Source organism: Gadus chalcogrammus, chromosome 5, assembly GCF_026213295.1.
Source record: "Gadus chalcogrammus isolate NIFS_2021 chromosome 5, NIFS_Gcha_1.0, whole genome shotgun sequence".
Classification (NCBI taxonomy): domain Eukaryota; kingdom Metazoa; phylum Chordata; class Actinopteri; order Gadiformes; family Gadidae; genus Gadus; species Gadus chalcogrammus.
Window position 1 is genome coordinate 13,057,341 of NC_079416.1, and position 23,288 is coordinate 13,080,628.

General features: G+C 47.8%; 1 protein-coding gene across 1 annotated transcript in view; it reads right to left on the reverse strand.

Annotated features, from left to right (window-relative positions):
- tmem260 (transmembrane protein 260) overlaps positions 1–20,660 on the reverse strand; it is a 30,477-nt gene extending 9,817 nt beyond the window's left edge. The window contains exons 1-9 of the mRNA XM_056591052.1: positions 20,188–20,660; positions 19,509–19,613; positions 16,735–16,766; positions 13,093–13,244; positions 3,399–3,594; positions 3,085–3,198; positions 2,311–2,490; positions 2,175–2,215; positions 533–607 (exon numbers count right to left, since the gene is read on the reverse strand). Coding sequence (XP_056447027.1) covers positions 533–607; positions 2,175–2,215; positions 2,311–2,490; positions 3,085–3,198; positions 3,399–3,594; positions 13,093–13,244; positions 16,735–16,766; positions 19,509–19,611 — 893 coding nt within the window. The 5' untranslated portion in view covers positions 19,612–19,613; positions 20,188–20,660. The remainder of the gene's footprint in view (positions 1–532; positions 608–2,174; positions 2,216–2,310; positions 2,491–3,084; positions 3,199–3,398; positions 3,595–13,092; positions 13,245–16,734; positions 16,767–19,508; positions 19,614–20,187) is intronic.
- Between the last annotated feature and the right edge of the window lie 2,628 nt (positions 20,661–23,288).

Below are 23,288 nucleotides of genomic sequence, written 5' to 3' on the forward strand. Positions count from 1 at the left end.
CCACCCCATATCAAATAACTACAAAACAACGCTTTGTACTTTGTCCTTTTTGATATCCATGATTTGCCCCTCCTCATCATGTGTGTTTGTGAGGTTTCACCAAAGTGATCCCTTGTGGCCGGAGGAGGGGGGGGGGAGGGGGGGGAAGAGTGAGGGTGGGCCGTAGCCCTGAGGGGAGACTTCTCTCCTGGATCTCCCTGACCCATCCAGACCCCAGCAGAACGCCAGCAGTAAGCACTCGGTGGATCCCACAGTGCTGCCACACGGGGACACACAGAGCCACTCATTCGCTTGTACACCACGACAAGTATTCTGTTTAAAACAAACGCTCTCTTCGTTTAAATACGGAGAGTTGTGATGGCGTGCCAGCCGGAAAGACACCGGCTCTTTTTTTTCTATTCTCTTCCCGAGATCAGCGTCTGACACTGGTTTTGTTCCGTGTGTTTGACTGCAGGGGATTAGATTTTTTCTTGTGTGGAGGGAAGGACTGGAGTAGTGACAGTGTGAGGCAAGCTCCCGCCGAGAGACTTACCCATTGTAAAAAGCAGGGTAGAAGACCAGGCAGAAGAGAAATGGATAGTCAGCATACCAGTGCTCCACCTGGGCCCTGGATCAAATGACACACACATGAATACAAAACACAGATACAGACAATAACAAAGATTGAAACCTGTGGACGTTAGTGAGTGAATTCCTCTACCAAAACAAACCCTGGGATTGAACACTGCATTTTAACCGGATTGACACCAGTGGCGCATGCACACATGGCACACACACACACACACACACACACACACACACACACACACACACACACACACACACACACACACACACACACACACACACACACACACACACACACACACACACACACACACACACACACACGGAACTCGCATAGAGCTGGGAGATAGCTCCCTGTCTCTTCCTTAATACCCCATCTCATTTGACAGCTTATTGAGTCTCTGTATCGCTCAGTGTGTGTATGTCAGCACGATGTGTGTGAGCACGGTGTGTGTGTATGTATGTGAGCACGGTGTGTATGTGGGCACGGTGTGTGGGAGTAGTGTGAGTATGTGAGCTCGGTGTGCGTGCACCCAGTGCGAGTACGTTGTGTGTGGTGATGTCAGCTTCTTGAGTGGGTTTACGTCTTCGGTTTGTCGACATGTTGACAGTGTTGCCCCCCACCTCCCCCCACCCTCCTTGAAGGTGTGCCTGTCCGTCAAACAGCAGGAGTGGACGGGTGTTCGGGCAGAGGGGGAGGGGGTGCTGATAGTGGGGGGTCTTATGATGTGCACACATTCCACCCCCCCCCCCCCCCTCCCCCATCCAACCCCCCAATTCCATCAGTGGGATAGGGATACAAGAAGGCTGGCTGAAGTGTGTGTCGATGTGTGTTTCCTTGTTTGTGTGTGTCGATGTGTGTGTCCTTGGGCATGTGTGTGTATGTTCAGATGTGGGTGGCTGGGTGGATGGTGGGGCAACTGACTAGAATATGCGGGGGGGGGGGGGGGGGGGGTGGGGCAGTTATAGAATAGTGTAATAAAAAAAATAAATAGATAAAGAAATATTTTTCCCGGGCTCAATTGCAGTGTCTGTCACACTTTAGCCGCCCCCCTGAGCGATGGCCTTGGACCGCCGGAGAGACAGGACGGACCAAACACAGGGACTTCTGGGACGCTGTGATGGAGAGGGATCTTAAACAAGCGGGGGGTTTTTGTTCTCCAAAAACCAAGTGGTTTGTCTCTCGGCTAAAGCTGTCGTGTCAGAGGCACAACCCCTGCTTCTGAGGTCGATACCGCAGTCTCCATGCAGTCTCCGTAGCTCCAACCGCTCCTCATTGGGATCAAACTGCCTCATTTTTACTCCTGTGATGAAAAGAAGTAGCCTTCTACACTACCGAAGCTGTGTGTCTTCCAAAATGTTTAGGCTGCATTGAAACTCGGCCGCAACCGAGTCGGATTCAGACCGACGAGTGGTGATGATAAGTTGATAAAAAAGCGGTTCTGCAGCAGCGGTCTCCGGTGGCTCAGATTTGTCCGGGGGGGTAACATACGCACTATGAATCGACTGAAATTATGCCAGCTTTAAAACAGTACACATGAATATAGATGGAAAGTTATGACATGGCTTCTTAAAAAAAGTGTATGCTTGTTGAGGAAAATACTCACTTCAGCATCGTAGCCACGGTTACAGAGCTCTCCGTCTTAGCCTGAGACGCAGAGGGACCAGGGAACAGTAATCAGACACCATGGATACTGCTGTCAGAGTACTACATTGTGTATCACCAGGTGTCTGTGTGTGTACCAGGCTGAAGGTGCCGTATTCTCTCCTCAGCAGGTGGGTGAGGAAGCCTGAGAGGTCGGTCTGGTCTCCCCAGCTCCAGCGGGCCGTGTTGAGGCTCGAGGAGATGGGCAGGTAGACGTAGGGCACGAGCCCGGTGATGAAACACACTCCCAGGGTCACCAGGAGGCGGAGAGACAGCCCCTGACAGAGTCGATACACATCGAGGAGGTGATCACATTGATTGATTCTAGTCGATGCAGTCCTAACATACTCTTTGTGAACGGAGCGTTTATTAGTGGAAATGTGTTCAACAATCGTTGGAGTTCATTGTTTGGATTAGAACATACATATGGTACAGGAATACCTTTCATACTTTTTCAATATGATGCTGAAATAATAAAAATAGCTTCAATACTGGAAACTTGACCCCTAGTTGGAATTAATAACCTAAGAGTAGATTAAAACCCAAACATGGTTTGCCAATTTACATTTACATTTAGGGCAATTAGCAGACGCTGTATCCAAAGCGACTTGAAAAGGTTCAAACCCATTTATACACCGAAGGCGGGGTCAACCACGCACGCGACCGCCAGCTCGTCGGGAACACTTAGGGTTAGGTGTGTTGCTCAGGGACACCTAGACACTCGGCGATCGAGGAACTAGCAACCTTCCGGTTACAAGTCAACCCACACTACCTCCTAAGCTAAGCCGACTCCCAAATCAGTATAGCATCACTCTTCCCTGCATTTGGTACATGATGGGGCTTCAGTTGGAGGACAGACAAGCTAGACCTACCCCGTCGGAGTGCAGCTGCACTAGGACCCAGAGGGCGGTGGGCACAACAAACAGCACCATGGTGTGCTGGTTACAGAGCCCCAGGCCACAGCACAGCGCCCCCAGGTGGGCAATCTGAATAAACGTACAGACAGACCAAAACAATGATACGTTAACCGAGAGTTAGCTATTGTTTAACAAATGTTGTAACAATACAATCCATAAATTATTCTTACTAAATGGTTGGAGCCCACCTACACCTTTTCCTCACAAGCCATTAATAACGTAACCTCTGTGCCATGTTGGGTACTTCTCCATATTGTCTTTCTAGTTACCTTCCTACGTTTCGAGGCATCTAAGGACCGATTCCTAACGCCCGGATTGTAGAAGCAGGCAATCAGGGAGAAGAGCAGGCCTACAAACAGGTTGTTGAGGCTGAAGACCTCCGCCACGGTGGACCACTGCCAGGTGAGCCTCGTCACGGCGAACGCCCCCCCGGCCAGCAGTGCCCCGGGACCCGGACCGGACAGCCTGGAGAGAGGGACCCAAAGGGACACTTAAGTTACATTTAGGGCGCTTTTATCCAAAGCAACTTACAATAAGTTCATTTGTCAGAAGAAAGTTAAACAATATACCGCTGTCGGTACAGTAAGGATGTTCATAAAACCAAGTGCCAAGCACTCACCATCGCTAGAGTAACCCATTCCCCGTACACAAAAAATATAGCCAGGACGTACAACATACAATAAGTGCCCACATTAAATGCCAGGACGTTCAAGGTTCAACTTTATTGTCCCCGTGGGGAAATTTGTCTTGGGCACAGTGCATCATTGCTTTCTTAACATACACAGAGTACAACAGAACAAAAAAACACAACCACAGACACAAACACAACCAGACAAACCAACATTTTAACATCGAGAACATGGACTTAAATTGCCCCTTGCTGTATAACATAGAAATCTACAGTATGGGGATAAAGTGCAAGTGTTTATTGCACTAGAACTTATTGATAGAGTGCTAAGTGCTAAATTGCTTAGTTCTAAAGTGCTATGTGCTAAAGTGCTATGTGCTAAATTTCTAACCTATTTATTGCACATTATTCTATTGCACATTGTTCGTCAGCTTAATGGAGGCTGGGACAAATTATAATTTAAGGTGGTGAGATTTGCATAGCAGCACACGGAGTCTTCTCCCTGATGACGTACAACATACACTAAGTGCGTAAGAGGGGTCTGGGGGGGGTAAGGGGGCTATGCATAGCTTAGGTGAACTCTGAACAAGCCAGTCTTTAGTGTTCGGCGGAAGCTGGAGAGCGACCCTGCGATCCTGACCCCGGCAGGGAGCTCGTTCCACCATTGCGGTGCCACAACAGAGAAGAGTTGTGACCTTGGTGATCGACCTTTGCTTACTCTTAGCGATGGCAGTACCAGGTGTCCAGCTGAGGTAGCGCTCGAGCTGGGGTGTGTGGTCTGACCAACGCTTCGAGATAGGCAGGGGCAGTTCCATTGACCGCCTTGTAGGCCAGTACAAACATCTTGAATCTGATGCGAGCTACTACAGGGAGCCAATGGAAGTTACGGAAAAGGGGCTGATGGAAAAATACCCCACATGGCACAGAAGCTACGTTATTAATGGCTTACGAATAAAGGGTTTAGATGGGCTACAACCATTTATTAAGAATAATTAATCAATGTATCAATGTTTATTAGACATTTATGTTGTTGTTTAATACCTCCTCTTACAAATGGTTACTAAGACGTGTAATATAATATCCTGCCTTATTTATATTGACATATTTTCATATATGATAGTATGGTTTTTCATATACTATTGCACAAATGTTTACGAAACCTTGCTTCAAACATTTAAGACATGTCTTAAAAAATATATATATAAAAAAAAAAAACATAAGAACAATTTTGGAAGCAATTTTAATCTTCCTGTGACCCAAGTTTGGTCATTGGACAAGACCTTGAAAAACACCCGCACTGAATTAGGGCAATTCAGCCATAATGAGAATTTCCCTCCCTGGCAGCCCATTGATCTCCAGTAGACCGGCACCCAACCCACCGTGCGGCTGATAGCACTTTATCCTCCGCCTCTTAAATATAATGTGCACAAAAGTTTCCCCCATCCTCTTCTCCTGTACCGTCTCCGTCTCTTTAGCGGGTAATTGAAGCAAACTTGGGATAATCTGTCATACGCTAAGACCCACCACTTACCAAAAAACCAGAGACAGAGGGGGGGAGGAGGAGGGGGAGGCGGGGGAGGCCACAAATGAGGCGGAGGTGGAGGAGGAGGGAGGGGAGAGGAATGATAGGGAGGGAGGGAGAGGGTGTGCAGAGGGGTGAGGATGAGGCGGGGTGGAGGATGAGTAAAAAAAAGGGATGGGGGAGGGAGTTGAAAAAGCCCAGAGAAGTAGAAAAGGACTGTAGGAAGAAGAAGAGGAAGAAGAGGAAGAAGAAGAGGAAGAAGAAGAGGAAGAAAAGCTAGCCCGGTGCCTGGCACGCCGGCTCCGAAATACGAACAGGCTCCACAATTAGGGAAGTCAGGCAGTACGGCCCTTTTCCGCCATTGTGTGGAGTGGCTTAGAGTCCTCCTCATCAGCCTATCAGCTAACTGACAGGCAGAGAGCTGCTCTATTCAGCACCGCAGATACAAGCTGCAGGCCAAGCGGCTGCCAGGTCCCTTATGACCCCACAATCCCTTGCCGGTGACAGCTTCAAGCTCCATAGCAAATTAGGCGCGCTCACATTACAATCGCAGAAGACAGATTCCATTAACGGTATCTGAAATTGAGTAGAGAGCAGGCCCGTTATCAGACCTGACTCATAAGCACCGCCATTAATCACGAGGCATGATACCATTTATACATTTCCAGCTCTCTGCCTGCCGCTGTGATAGTCAGCCACAAAGGCCTGATGAGACTTGGGCGAGGGGAACAATGGCGCTTTCTGAGGAAAGAGCGGTAAATCAGAAAAAAAAATGGGGAGTGAGAGCAAGAAGGGGAGAGAGAGAGAAAAAAAAATGCACACACTCACACGCCGACGACTTTCCCTTTTTTCCCTCTTTCTTTTCATGCTCATTTTTCCCACTGTTCGTTTGGTCTCGTGGTAAGGGTACGCATAAGCGCAAGTGTGCGGCAGTGTGTGCGTCTGTGTGTGTGTGTGCGAGTATGAATGGGAGGGGGAGAGAGCGGGAGAGGAAGCAGCGCGGGGGAGACGGTCTTAATAAGAGATAGGGGATGTCTCTCTCGCTGCACGGTTCCAGGAATTAGTTGCAACTTGAAGAGGAGAGATGGAGAAAGGTGGGACAGGGGAGGGTGGGGGGGTTGGGGGTGTGATGACTTTTGTTGAGGTGCTGGGTGGGACTCCCTGCACTCCCACCCCCCTAATTCTACCCCCCTGCTTGACAATTAACTCTCCCCAGCTCATGTGCTCAGCAGGGGGCAGGTTCTGGGTGATGAGCACTAGTGGGGGTCTACGGACCGGGACATTATGCAAACTCTGCCCAGGCTCACCCAGAGACTTACCAATGCAAGGTGTGTCCGTCTCTGTCACTCTCTTTCAAACACACACACACACACACACACACACACACACACACACACACACACACACACACACACACACACACACACACACACACACACACACACACACACACACACACACACACACACACACACACAGCAATTAATCACATTTTAATTGTGAATTTGATTTTTGGGTCGATTCCCAAAATAGATTTGAACATTGTGCATTTTTTTTCGAAGCTCAGTTAAAAAGTGTCATGTTTTCGAACTCAAAAATAATCATTTGAATAATCCTGATTTCAATATTGACCAAAATAATCCTGATTATGATTTTTCCATAATATAGCAGCCCTAACACACACACACACACACACACACACACACACACACACACACACACACACACACACACACACACACACACACACACACACACACACACACACACACACACACACAACCATGCCCACCTCGGTTGGGGCGTGTCAAATTTTTTAAGTGATCTGTCTACAAGCAGCAGTGTGAATGACCCGTCTATGTCCCTGGAACTACCTGGGTCTAAGCCAGGCCTGTCAGTCTCCCAGGCTCGTTGGCTCTCCAGGGGCCCGTAGATAAAGCAGCAGAGACTCTGACACGAGCGCGGACCGTGTTTGCATCTTATCAGGGCTCGTTGCGGGGCAGTGAATGCTATAGTGGTGTACGGTGGACAATGGCTGCCTGAAACGACACACTGCGCCGTCCAGACAATTCAATAGTACACAGTGCCACCCCTCCAGCGGTAATAAATCAGTTAATCAGGTTATACTACCCGATTAAGAGACCAACGTTGAGTAAATAATACCATCGGTGTTTGCCTTTCTTTATATTTGGAAAGTAAAATATCTTGCTGAGGAATAAAAAAAATTGAATTTCTATTTTTAGTGACGTACATATAGGATACTGCTGTGTTTCCTGGGCTGGGAACTCTGCTGAAAGGCTCATAACATAAAAAGGCTCATAACGGAGAAAAAAAACAGGAAGAGAAGGAAAAAGAAAGGAAAAGCATCTAACAGAGGAGCTGAAAGGAAAAGGGGGACCAATAAAAGAGAATGATGCAGCGGACTACATTTCCTCTTCAGGGGCGCCACGGTGGCACGGCGCCCCTGCTTTGAAGTGTCTGCACGGGTCCCGTCTCATTTACCCCTGCCCATCTACCAGCGTCCTGCCAGCGCGACGAGCGCGTGCCCTCTGCACTAAATATCCCACCCAACACCCCCCTGTATGAGCACCATGCGGTGAAGAATGAGGCTTTACGACGAGGCGGACCGGGACACCCCCCGCCACACGCCCCCCCCCCCAAAGGGAAGCGGGCGGAGCCACGTCCTCGCCGCCACCGCGGATCAGCCCGCCGTTGTTCCACGGCCGAGCGGACGTTTTTTTGTGGGCAGGCGGGAAACCGGGCCTGGAAAGGAATCACACATTCCTGAAGAGGTTGGGGGCCCTCGGAGGAGGCGGTGGCGCCGGGCTGGGGGCCGGGCCGGGAGGCTTAGGGTTCCAGCTGGCCCGGGCGTACGCCCCAGGGTGTTGGTTTGGCCGGGGCCACGGACGACGAGGATTCAAACACTACCATCACATGACGGGGGTAAGTGCTCTGTGGCAGAGCATCCCGCATCCAGAGCCAGGCGCGGGGGGGGCGGGGGCGGCAGCATGCAAACATAAAGCCCGTTCTGACATAACGCTGATACTGTATCTGACACCAGAAAACAACTCCCAAGATACCCTCCATCCTTAGGCGACATTCAAAAGGGCACAGTGTTATTTCATCTTGGATGTGCCGGGCGCCAAGTCTCGGCTTGGGACGACATGAACTACTGCGCTTCCCTGGCCTTGACTCTGCCTCCAAGCAGAGCGGGAAGCTGACATGTATAGATGCAGAGGGTTCAGAAGGGCCCAAACTCTGCTGCGGCTGCTGCTCAGACAGCCCCCCCCCCCACCACCACCCCTCTCCACCCAGAAGAGTGAACGCAAAATTAATCACCACAATCCTTCTCAAACAATAAGGCCCCTGACACAACAATTTCTCCCAGAATGCCATCTTAATCTCTGCCCCAACAAACATGCAAAAAATAAAAATCACAGGAGCAAAAAAATATTAAGAAATGCAAAACGATTGCTAAAGCAAATTGCTTGAACGATTCACAGAATGCCCATTTTCATTGCCGCCTTTTCAACAAAGTCATTAGGCACACGCCATAAATGTTGCTTGTATAGATTCCATTAACTAATTCCGGGTGAATTGTAATTGCCGAGTCTGATCTGTCTCCATGCTCGCTGCCTTATTAGGACTGCCTGTGGTGGCGGAGGAATGGGATATTGACGTCCGACGACGACAGCACAATCTCAGGCCCACGGGCGGAAGGGAATATTAAACTGTGGTTGAATTCTGCAGACTATCCAGCCCTCCCTCTCCTTCCCCATCCCACAGCCCAGTAATGAGGACAGAACATCTTCATTAGACATCTGTTTAACTGCGTTTCAGCAGCAGTCCTGGGGGGACATTTGGTCATGCTGGGGTTGGATCGGGGTAAGGGAAGGAGGGGGGGGGGGGGGGACTGCAGTGAAAGCACTATTAGGAGGTCCGCAAACCTCGGGCTAAACCATTTGATACATATGAACGAATGTGCGATTTGGGTTCAACCAATACAGTCCATCAAACCTTAATTAAGGTTCTAATCAGGATGGTCCATTTCAACAACCATCCCTATTAACAGGGTTTCACATGCGTCATGCTTTTTAAAAAAGAATCGAAAAAACAAGTCCCTTTAACGGCACACATGCTTTTCATAACGGGATCTTTGTACTGGGAGTTTCCTCCGATACCAACACCCTGTTGGCCCGGGACCAGTACCACGCGCCTCTTATAGAGTCTTATAAATAACCGTGTTCTAAAGATGACCCGACGGCCCACAGGTAACTTTCCAGAAACCTCCAGGACCATATGGTGGAGGCCCATATAAGGAGCTGAGGCCGCGGTACAGCCCGCCCCCCAGTCCACTGAGGCATCATCTGTGCCCCTCGGGCTGGCCCTTGGCAGGTGAGCCCTGCGCAGGTGTGCGTCCACGGAGGCTGAGCGGGGCGGGGTGGAAGCGGAGCGTTTGTGTGTGTTTCTAAGCTACACAGTTATGTAATCGTGCAATCGCGCAAAAAAGTGTGGAAAGTGCTGACGACGGAGATGCGGCGTGCCTGCGTTGTGCGTGGCTCGACGGCTGTCAACTAGCTGCCGTGTCTGTTGGTGGTTTCTTTGGATAAGCCTGGGAACGGGGGAGAGAGATTCCTCTCAGGTAGCACAGATTCGGAGCAGCTTTAGCAGATAAACGGTGAGACGAGAGAGCACGGAATAGTCGGCTGTCCGGATTATCCCTCTGTGATAGGAGCACGCGTTCATATTCCTCTATAGACTGCAGGCGTTCAGGTCCCTGGGATTCTAGGGGGCAAACGCTCCTCCTGCAAAGCTTCCAGCGCAATCGATAGAAATTATAATCATGTCGGTCACCATCCTCAAAGGCTCGTCAGGCACTGGTGTGAAAACATAACGAGACATCCAATTTGGCCATCAAACCATGTGATCAAGCCAAGAGGACTGTAACTGACAAATCAAAGGGAGGCTAAGTGCTACATGTAAACTTATGCAAGAGTGAAGTGGCTTCCAAGCCTATCAACTTACATTCCCCCACATTAAACACGGCAATCTGGCCGACTAATTTAAATTGATACATCAAAGGCTTGCAATGTTGGGTATATTCCAGATGAATTTTCAAGGTTTGACAATTTACCATTTGAGAAGAACTGCCAACAAGTACCCATTTTAACTTCAATGTAATTCATCATCTGAAAAAAATGTTTCACTCAGAAAAAAATAATCAAGTTTAGTTTTCAGAAGAGGCACTCTGCCAATTAGGAGGTCTGGTTTGGCCTGAACTGGGCAAAAAAGGAAACAAGGGAGGGTATTTTATTCCGTACAAAATAATTAAAAACATTAAAAAAAACTAAAAAAAGGACAAAGGAAGTACGAAGGGTCATCTAGTCTTGGCATTTCGTCAGAGGAGCGGCCTGGCCCGGGTTAACCTTCATCAGGCTGTGGCTTTGTCCATTTTCTACTCGCCCACTAATAGCTTGTGGAGCCCTCAATTACCTCCATGGCTGCGGCAGGAAGCAGGTCCTCATTGGTTCAGGACCTGTCCCCTCCCCCTCACCAGCCATCATCACCCCCCCACCCCCCCCCCAGACCACACTGGACTGCTGATCTTTGGTGACAGACCTTAACTCTTACCAGAACCAGTGCAGATAACGAATAAAGCCGGTTATGGTGATTTTTACAAATTGAAAACCATAGATTACACGTTCATACTTAAGAGCTTAGAGTGTGTGTGTTTTTTCTGTCTGAGTCCTCCATGTCCGTCAGCCCCATTGGGTCAGAAGGGGTCCTCATAATGACTTTTCACTTAACTCAAATCCAAAATTGGAACCAAATCCTTGGGGATTACCAAACAGGGCTACATTAAAAACACACTGGGACTGGCCAAACCAGATGGATGCTCTCTGGCCACATTGAAACGTCTGGCCATCGAGTGTTACACCAAAGGCAACGGGTGGCTGAGTGTGTTGGGCTGCGCAGTGTGTCCCTCTTCTACGTCTACGGCCACGTACGCCCCCCCCCCCCCCGTCGCTAACTTCACTGTCGAGGACGCTACTCTGACGCAGGTCTCAGGAGTCGTGCGTTTGCTGCCAGTTCCCTTGCAGGAGCAGTGATGCAGGGTGCGGCTCTAGGGTTGCTGCAGTCCGGGCTGAGGGCCAGGCCCCAGGGAAGCACCTCCTCTCCAGTGTATCACGGGCTCCAGACCCGGCACCCTGAAGCACCTCCTCTCCAGCCCTCCCCGGGCTGCAGACCCTGAACGACTCCGGCCCACCTGCCCACCACTCATCAGCTGACACACAAGAAACAGCCACCGGGCCGGCCAACGTGCGCCATTACATCAAAACAAACAAAACCCTTCTTCTCCCGAGTGCATAACCGAACCGCGAGGCTTGTATTCACCCGTTGGTAAACAACGTTACACTTCCGACCTGATGGGAGTGTAAATTAAAATAAATAACTGATGTCATGACTGAGGAGTGCACACTGGGCATAAACAGATATACTTATTACAAAATGTAAATTCCCCGCGCTAAGCCGTATGAGATAAAAGGCACAAAAGGAGCGACTCTGCCCACATGCCTCTTACGTGATGCGGTCGGCAGCAGGCAAAAATGGAGGGGAAAACAGGGGGGGGGGGGGGGGGGGGGGGAAGAGAGAGAGCGAGAACTCTTCGACCCAGGAGGGAAGGAGAGGGAGGTTTGGTTGGGTTGGGAATTAGAAAAATCGTGCCATGTCAGGATTGAGTGCATGCTGTGCGGCGGGGGGGAGGGCGGGCGATGACGGAGAAAGGAGATAATTGCCACACACACACACACACACACACACACACACACACACACACACACACACACACACACACACACACACACACACACACACACACACACACACACACACACACACACACACACACACACACACACACACGCTGAAGGGTAAACAGTCCGGGCACACTGGTACAGAGAAGGGGGGCTTGACGGAGCTCGGTCCCTGAATACTGAACAGAGGATCAGGGCTGTGACTGGCCTTCACTCAGCACCACCCAAACCCCATCTTCTCTTCCAGACAATGGCACACCTCCGTCAAAACCACTCGTGTGGTATTTTCTTAAGGAAGACTGCCCGTTTACAGATTCAATAGTTCCAATAACCTCTCAGGCATACTAAATCTAAAAATTCCTCGAATCCAAGTCTGTGTCAACAAGTGGCGACGTCCTACGTAAGGAATACACCACAACGCTGCAAAGCAACCTATGCGTCGCCCCCCCTCCCGTTAGGATACACTATGTTCCGAACAGAGGGACCCCCGCAGAGTGCTATATTCTGCATATACGCCACAGTTGAGAACGGTCATTTGTAGCACAGTGTGTTTGCGTTGTCCACATGTGGTGGATGGTTTGAGCGTTGTTGTTAGTATTGGTGTCTGAACACGCACATGCACTGATAGTCGCACACGCACCCACTGAGACACAAGAAGCGCCACAAAATGTGTCATTGACTATTGTTTTAATAGTTTGATGTTGGGTCACTTTTCTAGTGGGTGAGATTTCGGGCACAGCCTCCAACTTTTATGCCTTTTCAATAAATGTACACTATTTATGTTCTGCCAGGCTTGCCATCATTTTTGTTTTTAGTTTGCCTCCCGGTGACCTCCCCACTCTCAAGGCAGAGTGAGACTGTTGGATTGGTTGTGCATCGACCCGGAACTGTCAGGGGTAGAGGTGTCCGGTGATTGATACAGAATGCACAACCCTGGAACGGAATTGACCAATCTGAACCAAGCTGTGGTATAAACAAACAAAAAGAGCCCGCCTTACCTGCAGACGGTGAAACAGAGCGCCCCGCTGGCCAGGGCCCCCAGGAGCCCGCACATCAGGCTGACACTGTGGGCCGGGGAGAGGGAGGGCAACAGCCCCATGGCCAGGCGGGCCAGTAGGGTGAAGGTGGGGTAGCCCGGAGGGTGGGCCACCTGCAGACACAAACGGCCAGACCAACGTTAGCCCTAGAGATTTAATCATTATTTTCCCCGATACAATTCAGATTTCTGAACTTGATTATCGGCCGATGCCGAGTATATACCGATACAGCATCTAGTATTATAACTATATTAATAGCCCTTGTTCTGATTGAAGGGTTCTCTTACGATGACAGCCATGTATAGATGTTTCACTTACTGTCGAAAGCTTTTCTTTTCTGAACTAGATCATTTATATATATATATAATATATAATGCTGATGACACTGTGCTCTTTCTGTCCAACTCTAACCCTGATACCATAAATTCCAAACTGTCATCTGATCTTCAATCTTTGCATAAGTGGTTAAATGACAATCACTTAGCCATTAATGTTACAAAAACTAAATGCATGTATTTCCACTCATCCAGAAAGCATCTGTCCTTTACCAGCCCATCATCTTTTCAAATCAAAATCTTGTCATCGCCAAAAGTATCTGGTGTGTTACTTGACTCACGCCTCACTTACCGTGAACACACCTCCAAGTTAACTAAAAAGTTAAATCAGAAACTATATGTATATATCAAGATTAGACCATACTTGTCCTCTAATGTTTCCAAAACCTACCTGCATGCGATTGTATTCTCAACCATTTCCTACTGTTTACCAATATGGTCTCTCACCACCAAGGAAGTTACTGAACCCATCGCACGGCTATACAACCGAGCTTTAAAGATCCACAGCAATCTTCCAAAATGGACACACCACTGCACTGCACTCACTAAATCACACGCTCTGTCCTTTCAAAATTGTATTTACAGTCATGCTATCACATTTTATTTTCTACTCCAACACAGCACCTCACAAACACTCATCTCCCTCTTACCAACACAAAACATGCCCCAAGTGCGAGTCACTAGATCAGTCTCCATGGCCCTCCAGCCAGTGCCCGCATACAATAACGGCTATGGGCAGAGGTCCTTCATCCATACTTTCACCAAAGTCTGGAATGGCATTCCCCATCACATTAGAGCATTACAATCCATCACACAGTTCAAAAAAGCTTATAAACTGTTACTCCTCACCACATACACTTGCGAACACTGACTTATATAGATCACTGTCTGAGCTCAGTCTGCTGTCTATTTGATTGTCCTACTGATGTCTGACGTGCTATGTCCCTGTTATGTGTTGCATGTAAATGTGACGTGTGATGTGCCTTGTCCCTGTTACATGTAATATGTGCTGCAGAACAGGAACCTGCTGGAAATCAGCTATTTTACTGAGACAGGCCCGTTTTAAATTGTAACTTTGTTACTTTTAATACTTTCCTGTATAATAAATAAAAGAAAAAATAGAGAACAATCTATAATTATATATTTGCATTCTTGTAGTTCAGCGTATTTATTGGTAGCTTGAACGAACGTAGGTCGGGGATAACGCGTTTCCCATTCCGACTTTCGACCTCCGACCATTAACTAACGCAGGATGATGTTCTCTCTCCGTGTAGTAAATGAGACACTCATGTGATGGTATCGGATCGGCGCATAGACTTGCGTACTCGCCGATACCCGATACTTCCCGATACTGGTAACGGTATCAGAACAACTCTAGTTAGCCCTGAAGCTAAACCAGGAGAGCGGTCCATTACAGCCTAGATGCTAACATGGCACGACGGCCTTTCACTGAACTGCAGCTGAACTATGGGAGAATACAAAACCATGGACAATGAATGGATGATGGGCAAGGACACGGAGGCGAGACAAAAGAGACCATAAATAAAAGGAGCGCCCATTTGCATTCGACCCGCTCTGTCCTCGCTGCTGGGTCTGAGAAAATATTGACATTGTTGGTTATAGTGATATCGAAACAACATTAAACTAAATCAATAAAGGTTCCATCTCATCAGATTATCCTAGATGAACTAATGTTATTAAATATTATCAATTCATTATAGATTCAGTGTACAACTATTTGATCAGTGGACCGGTGGGTTGTACTGAGGCAGTGATGGAGTGCCAGGCACGGCCGGCAGGAACAGAGTTCTGATTAGCTCCGCTGCTGCCCGGGAAGCCTCCCTCTGCACCACCACCTCTCCACCACTTCTTCCTGCAGCTACTCCTCCTCCTCTACCGACACTTCCCCCTATTCCTCTTCAACCACCTCCACTACTACCTCCACCACCTCTATCAAACCTTCCTCCTCCTCCTCCTCCTCCTCTACCGCCACCACCTGCTCCTCCTCCTCCTCCTACACCTCCACCTCCTCCAACTCCTGCTTCTCCTCCTCCTCACCCTCCACCTCCTCCTCCTCCACCATCTCCTCCACCACCTCCTCCAACTCCTACTTCTGCACAACCACCACCACAACCATCGCCTCCTTTTCTTCCCAAGGACAGAAGCTGTCCCGGGAGTGGCGTCACGGCGTAGCGTGGCTCGCGGAACGCTGCAGCTCGGTGCGCCTGGGGGAACCCGGCAATCACAGCAATTAGCGGCTAAGTCTCCTCCAGCCTGATAAGGGCTCAGTCATTAAACACAGACTCATTCCCTGGCACTGATAACATGAGCCAGCCAGAGAGGGGCCAGCTCTTCAAACTGAGACTGCCGTGCTGAGATGTGTGCAAGAGGGAAGGAGTGAGAGAAGAAGGGAGAGCTAGCGAGAGAGAGCGCGACTGTGCCACCAGTCACCATGGACACCACCAACACACCCTCGCTGTTATTACCCGTGAAACTCCCAGACGAAACCAATCCCAACACCGTCGGGCAGAAAAGAATGGGCAGGTGTAGGAGAGAACAGGAGCCACAGGAGACCCCCCTCGTTGAACCAGATGGTCAGATTAGGTGAGGTTGGGTTGGTAGCACCTCATGGCGGAAAAAATAAAAAAAATCTAGGGGACCACTGAGGAAGGCCTGGCGCCACTCCGCTAAGGACAACTGAGGGCACAACGGCAGCGGGGGGGGGGGGGGGGGGATGAGTACCGGGGAGCTCAGGGGAGCAGAGCGGAGGGCCGCGGCCCGGCGACCGAGGGAGGGCCCCGGAGCCCTGGGGGGGCTGACAGGCAGACAGGCCACACGGACTGCGGCACTAACGCAGGATTACTGGCATAGTGACACCGACACAGCCTCCCTAAAAGGATCACAGCGCCGTAATAAACTTTATTAAATAATAAAACTTATTATAACTGTTAACCCGATTTAGTTCATTCTTCGCGGCTTACACACACACACACAAAAAGAGGGGTGGATATAATAAGCCTTATACCGTACATAAGGCAAATCCTACAAAAGCCATCGCCTTACCATTGACTTTAATTGGATTGGAAAAACGGGTTGCAAATTATAGCATTCTCTACTTGTAACTTAGTAAAATAAGTGGATAGAAAGGGAGGAAAAACCTGTGGACTAAAAGTACAATTAATCTGCTTTCTGCCCATGCTTAATTAAACTTCCTTAATGCGTATGGAGTTAATGAGTGATTTGATTAAACAATACAGCTAATGCTTACCCCCAGTTCACAGGCAGCGGTGATCAGCTCTCCTGTGGAAGGGAAAAGGGGAGGAAATTAATGTAAACCTTATAATTATTATTAAGAGGCAAGTCTGTTGCTGAAGTTTTCCCAAATCAAATACTTGCACTGGGGTTTTGCATTAATTTGCCGGGATCAAAACCTGCAAATCTTCCCAGTGTGATATTTCCTAAGCGCCACGCTCATTTCCCTTCATCTCCCGTCTCTCCTCTGATAGCTCGCTCACGTCATCACACACACACACACACACACACACACACACACACACACACACACACACACACACACACACACACACACACACACACACACACACACACAGAGAAAGAGGTAAACAATAGCTACCGATGGCTACAGGCTAATTTGGGAAAATAATTACATGACCAACTGATTGCATGCGTAAACTTAAGGAAGAGGCCATTTTGAGGTGGTGTGAATATGGCTGGGCGAGGGACCAATTGTTCCAAATTACACTCAGACAGTTTAAATGTAACTGATTTCTCACTCTATGTTTGCACATCCCACTCATGAAATTCAGTTAGAGACTCATTATTGTTGTTGTTTATTCAGGCCAGCGACCTCTACTGGTATCTGGAAGATTGGCTGAACACGTTTTTCAAAACATTCAACATTTAAAGCCATTCAAATGGTGGCCATGCCCCAATAAACAGCGACACATCAATGGAAGAGAAAAAATAAATGAAGACGTTGTCATTCTTTAGTCAGTATTGATACGTTTATGTTCCAGGGAGTACATAAACAATAAAACCCTCATGAATCAGAAGACGATTATTTATATATTACACGGACAAAGATTTGACTTTTAACGCATTGCTGCTAATGATGCAAAACTGAAGTCGCAAAATACACAGAACACAGCATCCTAGGATGCCCCACTTATTTCCTGCAGCCTTGCCGATACAGGGAATTACGCTGCCTGCATGAGGAGCCCCAGCCTTATCACTCAAATGGACCATGAAGCCAGAATTCCTCCACCTGCACAGCATCAATGTTTTCAAAGCTTCATTTCACTTGGCACAGGCCGGCAGCTACCTGCCATGGCTCTACCCCTCCATCCCGTCTCCTCATTCTCCTCCTCTCCCCCGTTCTGCATTTCGTTCATTTTTAACAGTAGCAGAACACTTTTTTTCTTTTTTGCAGCAAAACCAGCAAACTAATACTGGCCAAAACCTCCGCCTCAGTGCCACAGAGATGCAGCTTTGCATCCCTCCCCCATTTTACTAAAAAGGGAGAATATCGAGTCGACGGGGTAGCCGGTGCTGGCGCCAACAGCCTTTGTGATAGTGGAGCACGGGCACCCACACCAGTTCTCCCGTAATCCCCCCCCCCCAACCATTTCCACACTCCACATTCCTAGACAACAGCGTTCCCGCGGGGGCTGCGCTATAGCCCTCCGGGGCACATCGCACCTAAAGAGATTAGGACTCAGAGACGGAGACCTGGAGGAAAGGGAAGGGTGTTCAGCTGGCACCATCAGAGCGGGCATCCTGCACCGTCCCTAAACACTGTGGCGAAGGGGCTGGCCGGGGCCTGTGCCTCGCTAGGCTGCCACACAACCAGCAGGGCTACTCAGCTTTCTATCCCGCGACGCTCTCCTCTGCCTGCACCATATCGGCTCGAGCTTTTCACATGCATTCATTCTGCTAAATGTGCATTTACCCCGTGTGCAGCTTTTTAAGCCGAGGCAGGACATCAGAGCGCCGCCGCCGTACACCCAGGCCCGTGTTTACAAGTTAAAAGTGACTTCCGGAGCTATCATTTCTTAACAGCGTTTGTGTTACATTACACAGTGTTACAATATACACCAGTGGCTGTATAGGTGAAAAAATGATTTATTCATGTCATTAGTGTGTAATACATACATAGTAACCGTAGTGAATGGCGAATTGGACATGAGCTACAATCCCAAATGTTCCAATTTGAATTTAAACTCATACCCCTCAATGACTTCATGCTCTCATTAGTTATGGATGCATAGAACAAGCTGTTCGGTATGGTATTAATGCAGATTGATGAAAGTAGCAAAGCATTTAATATCCATTGATGCTACTGGAGTGCAATAGCATAGACATGGTGGAGAAAAGTGAATTCTTTTTTTTAAATGATGCAGGAAAATAGACAATGCAAAACACATCAGTGCATCACCTTCATGGACCCGATTCTCTACTATTGCAAGTCTGATATTATGGATACAAATTAATTTTCTACCTTCTTCTGAACGCTTCTAAATTCATTCTTTTTGGAATGATGAACGATGCAGGTAAAATATAATTCGCTGCAGCCATTACAGAATAAAGTCACAAATGTATTATCAACTTCCAATTTACATAGAATGCATAGACAATAAGGTTGTTTGGAAATTGTAGGTTCCTATTAGGTAGCTAAATTATTCTCTAATCTGAAGGCACAAATCTATGAATGTTTAACAATCATGTTCTTCCTATACACACACACACACACACACACACACACACACACATAGAAGTAAGAGACACCAATAAGAGACAACAATTAGAGACACCTATAAGAGACAACAATAAGAGACACCTTTAAGAGACACCAATAAGTGACACTATTAAGTGACCACAATAAGGGACACCAGGAACACCGAAAGCACCTGTATAATTAAGCCATGTGATTGGCTGAGCGGCAGCAACAACAAAGGTACAGGGAGACAGACAGCGGTCTGCCCCATCGGTGTACATCAAGTCCGCTCCAGTCCCAGTACCAACCTGAGTCCCCTCCAGGTACTGTTCTCTGCACAGTAGGAACATAGAGTGCGGCGATACAAGCGACGGTTACGGCCGTCAGCGTCCAGGTCCCTCGGTCCTCCATGACTTCAGGGAAACACAACCACTGACATTTTAGCTCAAAATGGCTAGCTAATTCCCGTCACCTCCGATGAAAGGCAAGCGGGTGGCAGTGAATGGGAATCTTTAAAATAGCCGTTTTCTGGTGACTAACTCGAATCTATTCCCATAACGTATGGTCAAACTCTAGTTAGTTTATATTTTTCGCGGTTTTGTGTTTAAGTGAAACGCATTGGCTTCCAGGAAGTGTATGACATAATAGAGAACCCGGATTGGTTAAACACGAAGTCTCGCGATACATTGTGTAGCGGCGCTCAGGTCAATGCAGAGACATTTACAGAGCGCTCTAATTTTAGCATCCTGATATTGTCTTGACAATTTTCTTTAATCCTTTGCGCTTTATTCGTTTCTAATGTATATCATTTTACAAAGTTGACGTATATTTAAATGGTTATTACTGAAGAAATAAAATGTAAGGCGATAGGATGTACCCAAACCACAATAAAGTCAACGAAAGAAGTAACATGCACGTCTGTTTGGATTGCGAATACAGAACGGATTAACCGGGAATGTCATAACGCACCTATTTTATTATATTTACCTCTTGCATGTATTTGTATTGCCTTAATGTCTTTATAGGAGAATACTGGAAAAACAAGAGGAAAGGGAATTAATCTAATAACGCATTCTAATAACCATAAACAACACAAACTGGATTGGTTCGCCTAGCCTAGACCAATCTGAAACTGAAACTGAAACTAACAGTGAGATTTCTTATTCCAATGTTTATGTTTTGAGTATCTTTTGTTGCTGTTGTTGTTTCTCATTCCAAATAAATAAGCTAAAAGAGACCAAAACCATCTCCGGATAATGTGTTATCTAGAGTGAGAAGTGGTGGAATACATGCATATGCCTGCGCGTCGGCTCTTCTCCGCCTAGTGTCCATCCCTGGTATTTCACTTAACTTCACTCCATTGTACTTGGTTATGCGGGTTACGGGTAGTTGGTCCTTAATGCGCTTGACTTGCTTCACAGCTCAAGCAAAGCCATATCACAGTGAGTGGATGAAGTCTAACGTGTATTTTCACTGGATTCACTGGGCTATGTAAGAATTATAGCCGAGGGATGCACAATGCATTTAACCAGTGTTTGCGGTGCATAGGGGGTAGTGTTGACAAAAAAACAGGTAAACCAAAATTCAAACATAGATGCCCGCCTTATTCCATTACAGCTAAACAGAAACATGCTGCAGTCACCTTAGCTTATTTTTTGAATAAACTAAGGTATATAATTCTTTATGAATTAGATTTCTTCCGAAAAATTGATTGACGTCTTTGAAACATTATTTATGGAGGACTTATAAGTCAATATCACTTCAGTAATGTATACAAATTGTACTAATCTTTAATAAATCACTGAAACAGATTGAAATGCAATAGAACCGCTGTCATTGTAATATTGTGAGCCTAATTGTGAATATACCTGCTCATACAGGCATGCTCTAGGGGGGCCACCCATGGGGTCCAAGGGACACGAGATACAGGCTCCACTTAATGTCTCACAGGTGTCCGTAGTCAGGGGTTGAAGGGTGGCAGTAATGAAGAAAGTGCCCCCATTGAACTGATAATAATCCCGGCCTATCATAAAGGAGTGTGATCCCTCAGTAAATTGAGCCCTTGGAGAGGTAGAGTGGTGTCAGCACCTTGCCTCCTCCCAGAAGGCTCTCTAATCCCCCCCACCATCCACCCACTCTCACCACCACCATCACCACCACCACCACCGCCACCATCACCACCACCACCACCACCTACTTTGACTCTCTCTCAACGTTGAGAAACGCTCACACACACACACATACACACACCCACACACATAGGCACATGCACACACACACACACACACACACACACACACACACACACACACACACACACACACACACACACACACACACACACACACACACACATACACACACCCACACACATATACACACAGGCACATGCACACACACACACACACACACACACACACACACACACACACACACACACACATGCACACACACACACACACACACACATACACACACCCACACACATATACACACAGGCACACGCACACACACACACACACACACACACACACACACACACACACACACACACACACACAAACACGCACACACACAACTCAGTTGTACTCCATACGGCTCAGCCATGCTGTGATGTCACTGTGACGTCACCGTGATGTCACCTGTAATCCAAGTTTGGTTAATCTGCCGTGATTCAGTGGCAGGCAGGGGGGGGGGGGGGGGGATTCATATGGTGGAAGATGGGGCTGGATTTCTTTTTAACCCACCACAAACCCAATGTTCATTAATATACAATCCCAGAAAGTCTTGTGCCTAAGTGCTGCACGGATGCATGCATTTACTGTTAAAAAAACATACCCTGAAATGTACTGCATTGGGTTGCATGTTGTAGCCTCAGGGCACGGGCAGATGGATCATTAGAGAGCAGAGTGGATCAACAAACAAACTATATCCTCCTCTTCCTCTCCTCATTATTCCCCCAGCAAATGCAGTCGTGGTTTCCTTTAATTATTGACAGGTTATCCAAACAGAGTGACCTACACGGGCAAGGCCCTGGTTCTATATGGCGTCGAGCTAACAGTAGTAATAGCAGTGGTGTTAAATACATTACAGTACAGCACGGCTGTACGCCACGCTTCAGTGCAGCGGCGCTACTCGTCCATGCAGTCATGTGTGCCAGTGTGTGTGATTAGAGAGTTCTTATGTTTCGGCTCTGGGGATTTAGCATGTCTTATTAGGAAAATACGTTAATGGTGATCCACGGGGGTCCGACGTAGCCGGATCCTCTTAATGTTCACATGCTTATTTCTCATTGTAGCTCACAAAACAAAGATTTGTATTCTCTGGCGGTGGGAAGGTGCAACATGGGGACAAAAGACGCACTGTTTCCCCTGATGTGCTCAGCCACTTGACGGAATGCGATCTATTCGATTTGGTATTTTTCTCACTTATCGTATCATATCTGTTTTTAATCTTACCTTAAGCATCCTTGAAATGAGGTGTAATCCAGTTAAGCCCCTTTGAATATGCTTCACAGCCACATTACAGCACTTTATCCCTTCCTAAACAGCCTCCATACCAAGCCGCTGCCTACAGGCCCACACTGGCCCCCAGCAGGCAGACAGCACCTCACAAACCTAATATTCCTCTTGGTGTGTTTCTAGAAGAAACATACGGGAGTTTGGATTATTCAACAGACGCGGTTCAATTGAACTCCACTTGAGTGTGTCACTATGTGTTGACTTTAAAGTTTATTATTATGATATTAGTATAAAGCCGTCAGTTGTATTTAGGGGCATTGCCAAATAATACAGGTTTCTACTTTGTGCCACCCAGTTCCTGGTCTCATCTGGTTCCATCGGGCTCCAACCGGTTACATCAGGTCTCATTTGGTTCCATCTCGTTTCCACCTGGTTCCACCTGATCTCATGCGGTTCCGTCCGGTTTCACCCGGTTTCCACTTGGTTCCACCCGGTTCCTGGTCTCATGTGGTTCCGTCCAGTTCCGCCCTGTTCCATCCGACTCCACCCGGTTCCGTCTGGTTTCTCCTGTCTGAGGACCGTCCATGTTGTTTAGAAGCAGCGGGCTGCTGGCAGTAGACACTGTTA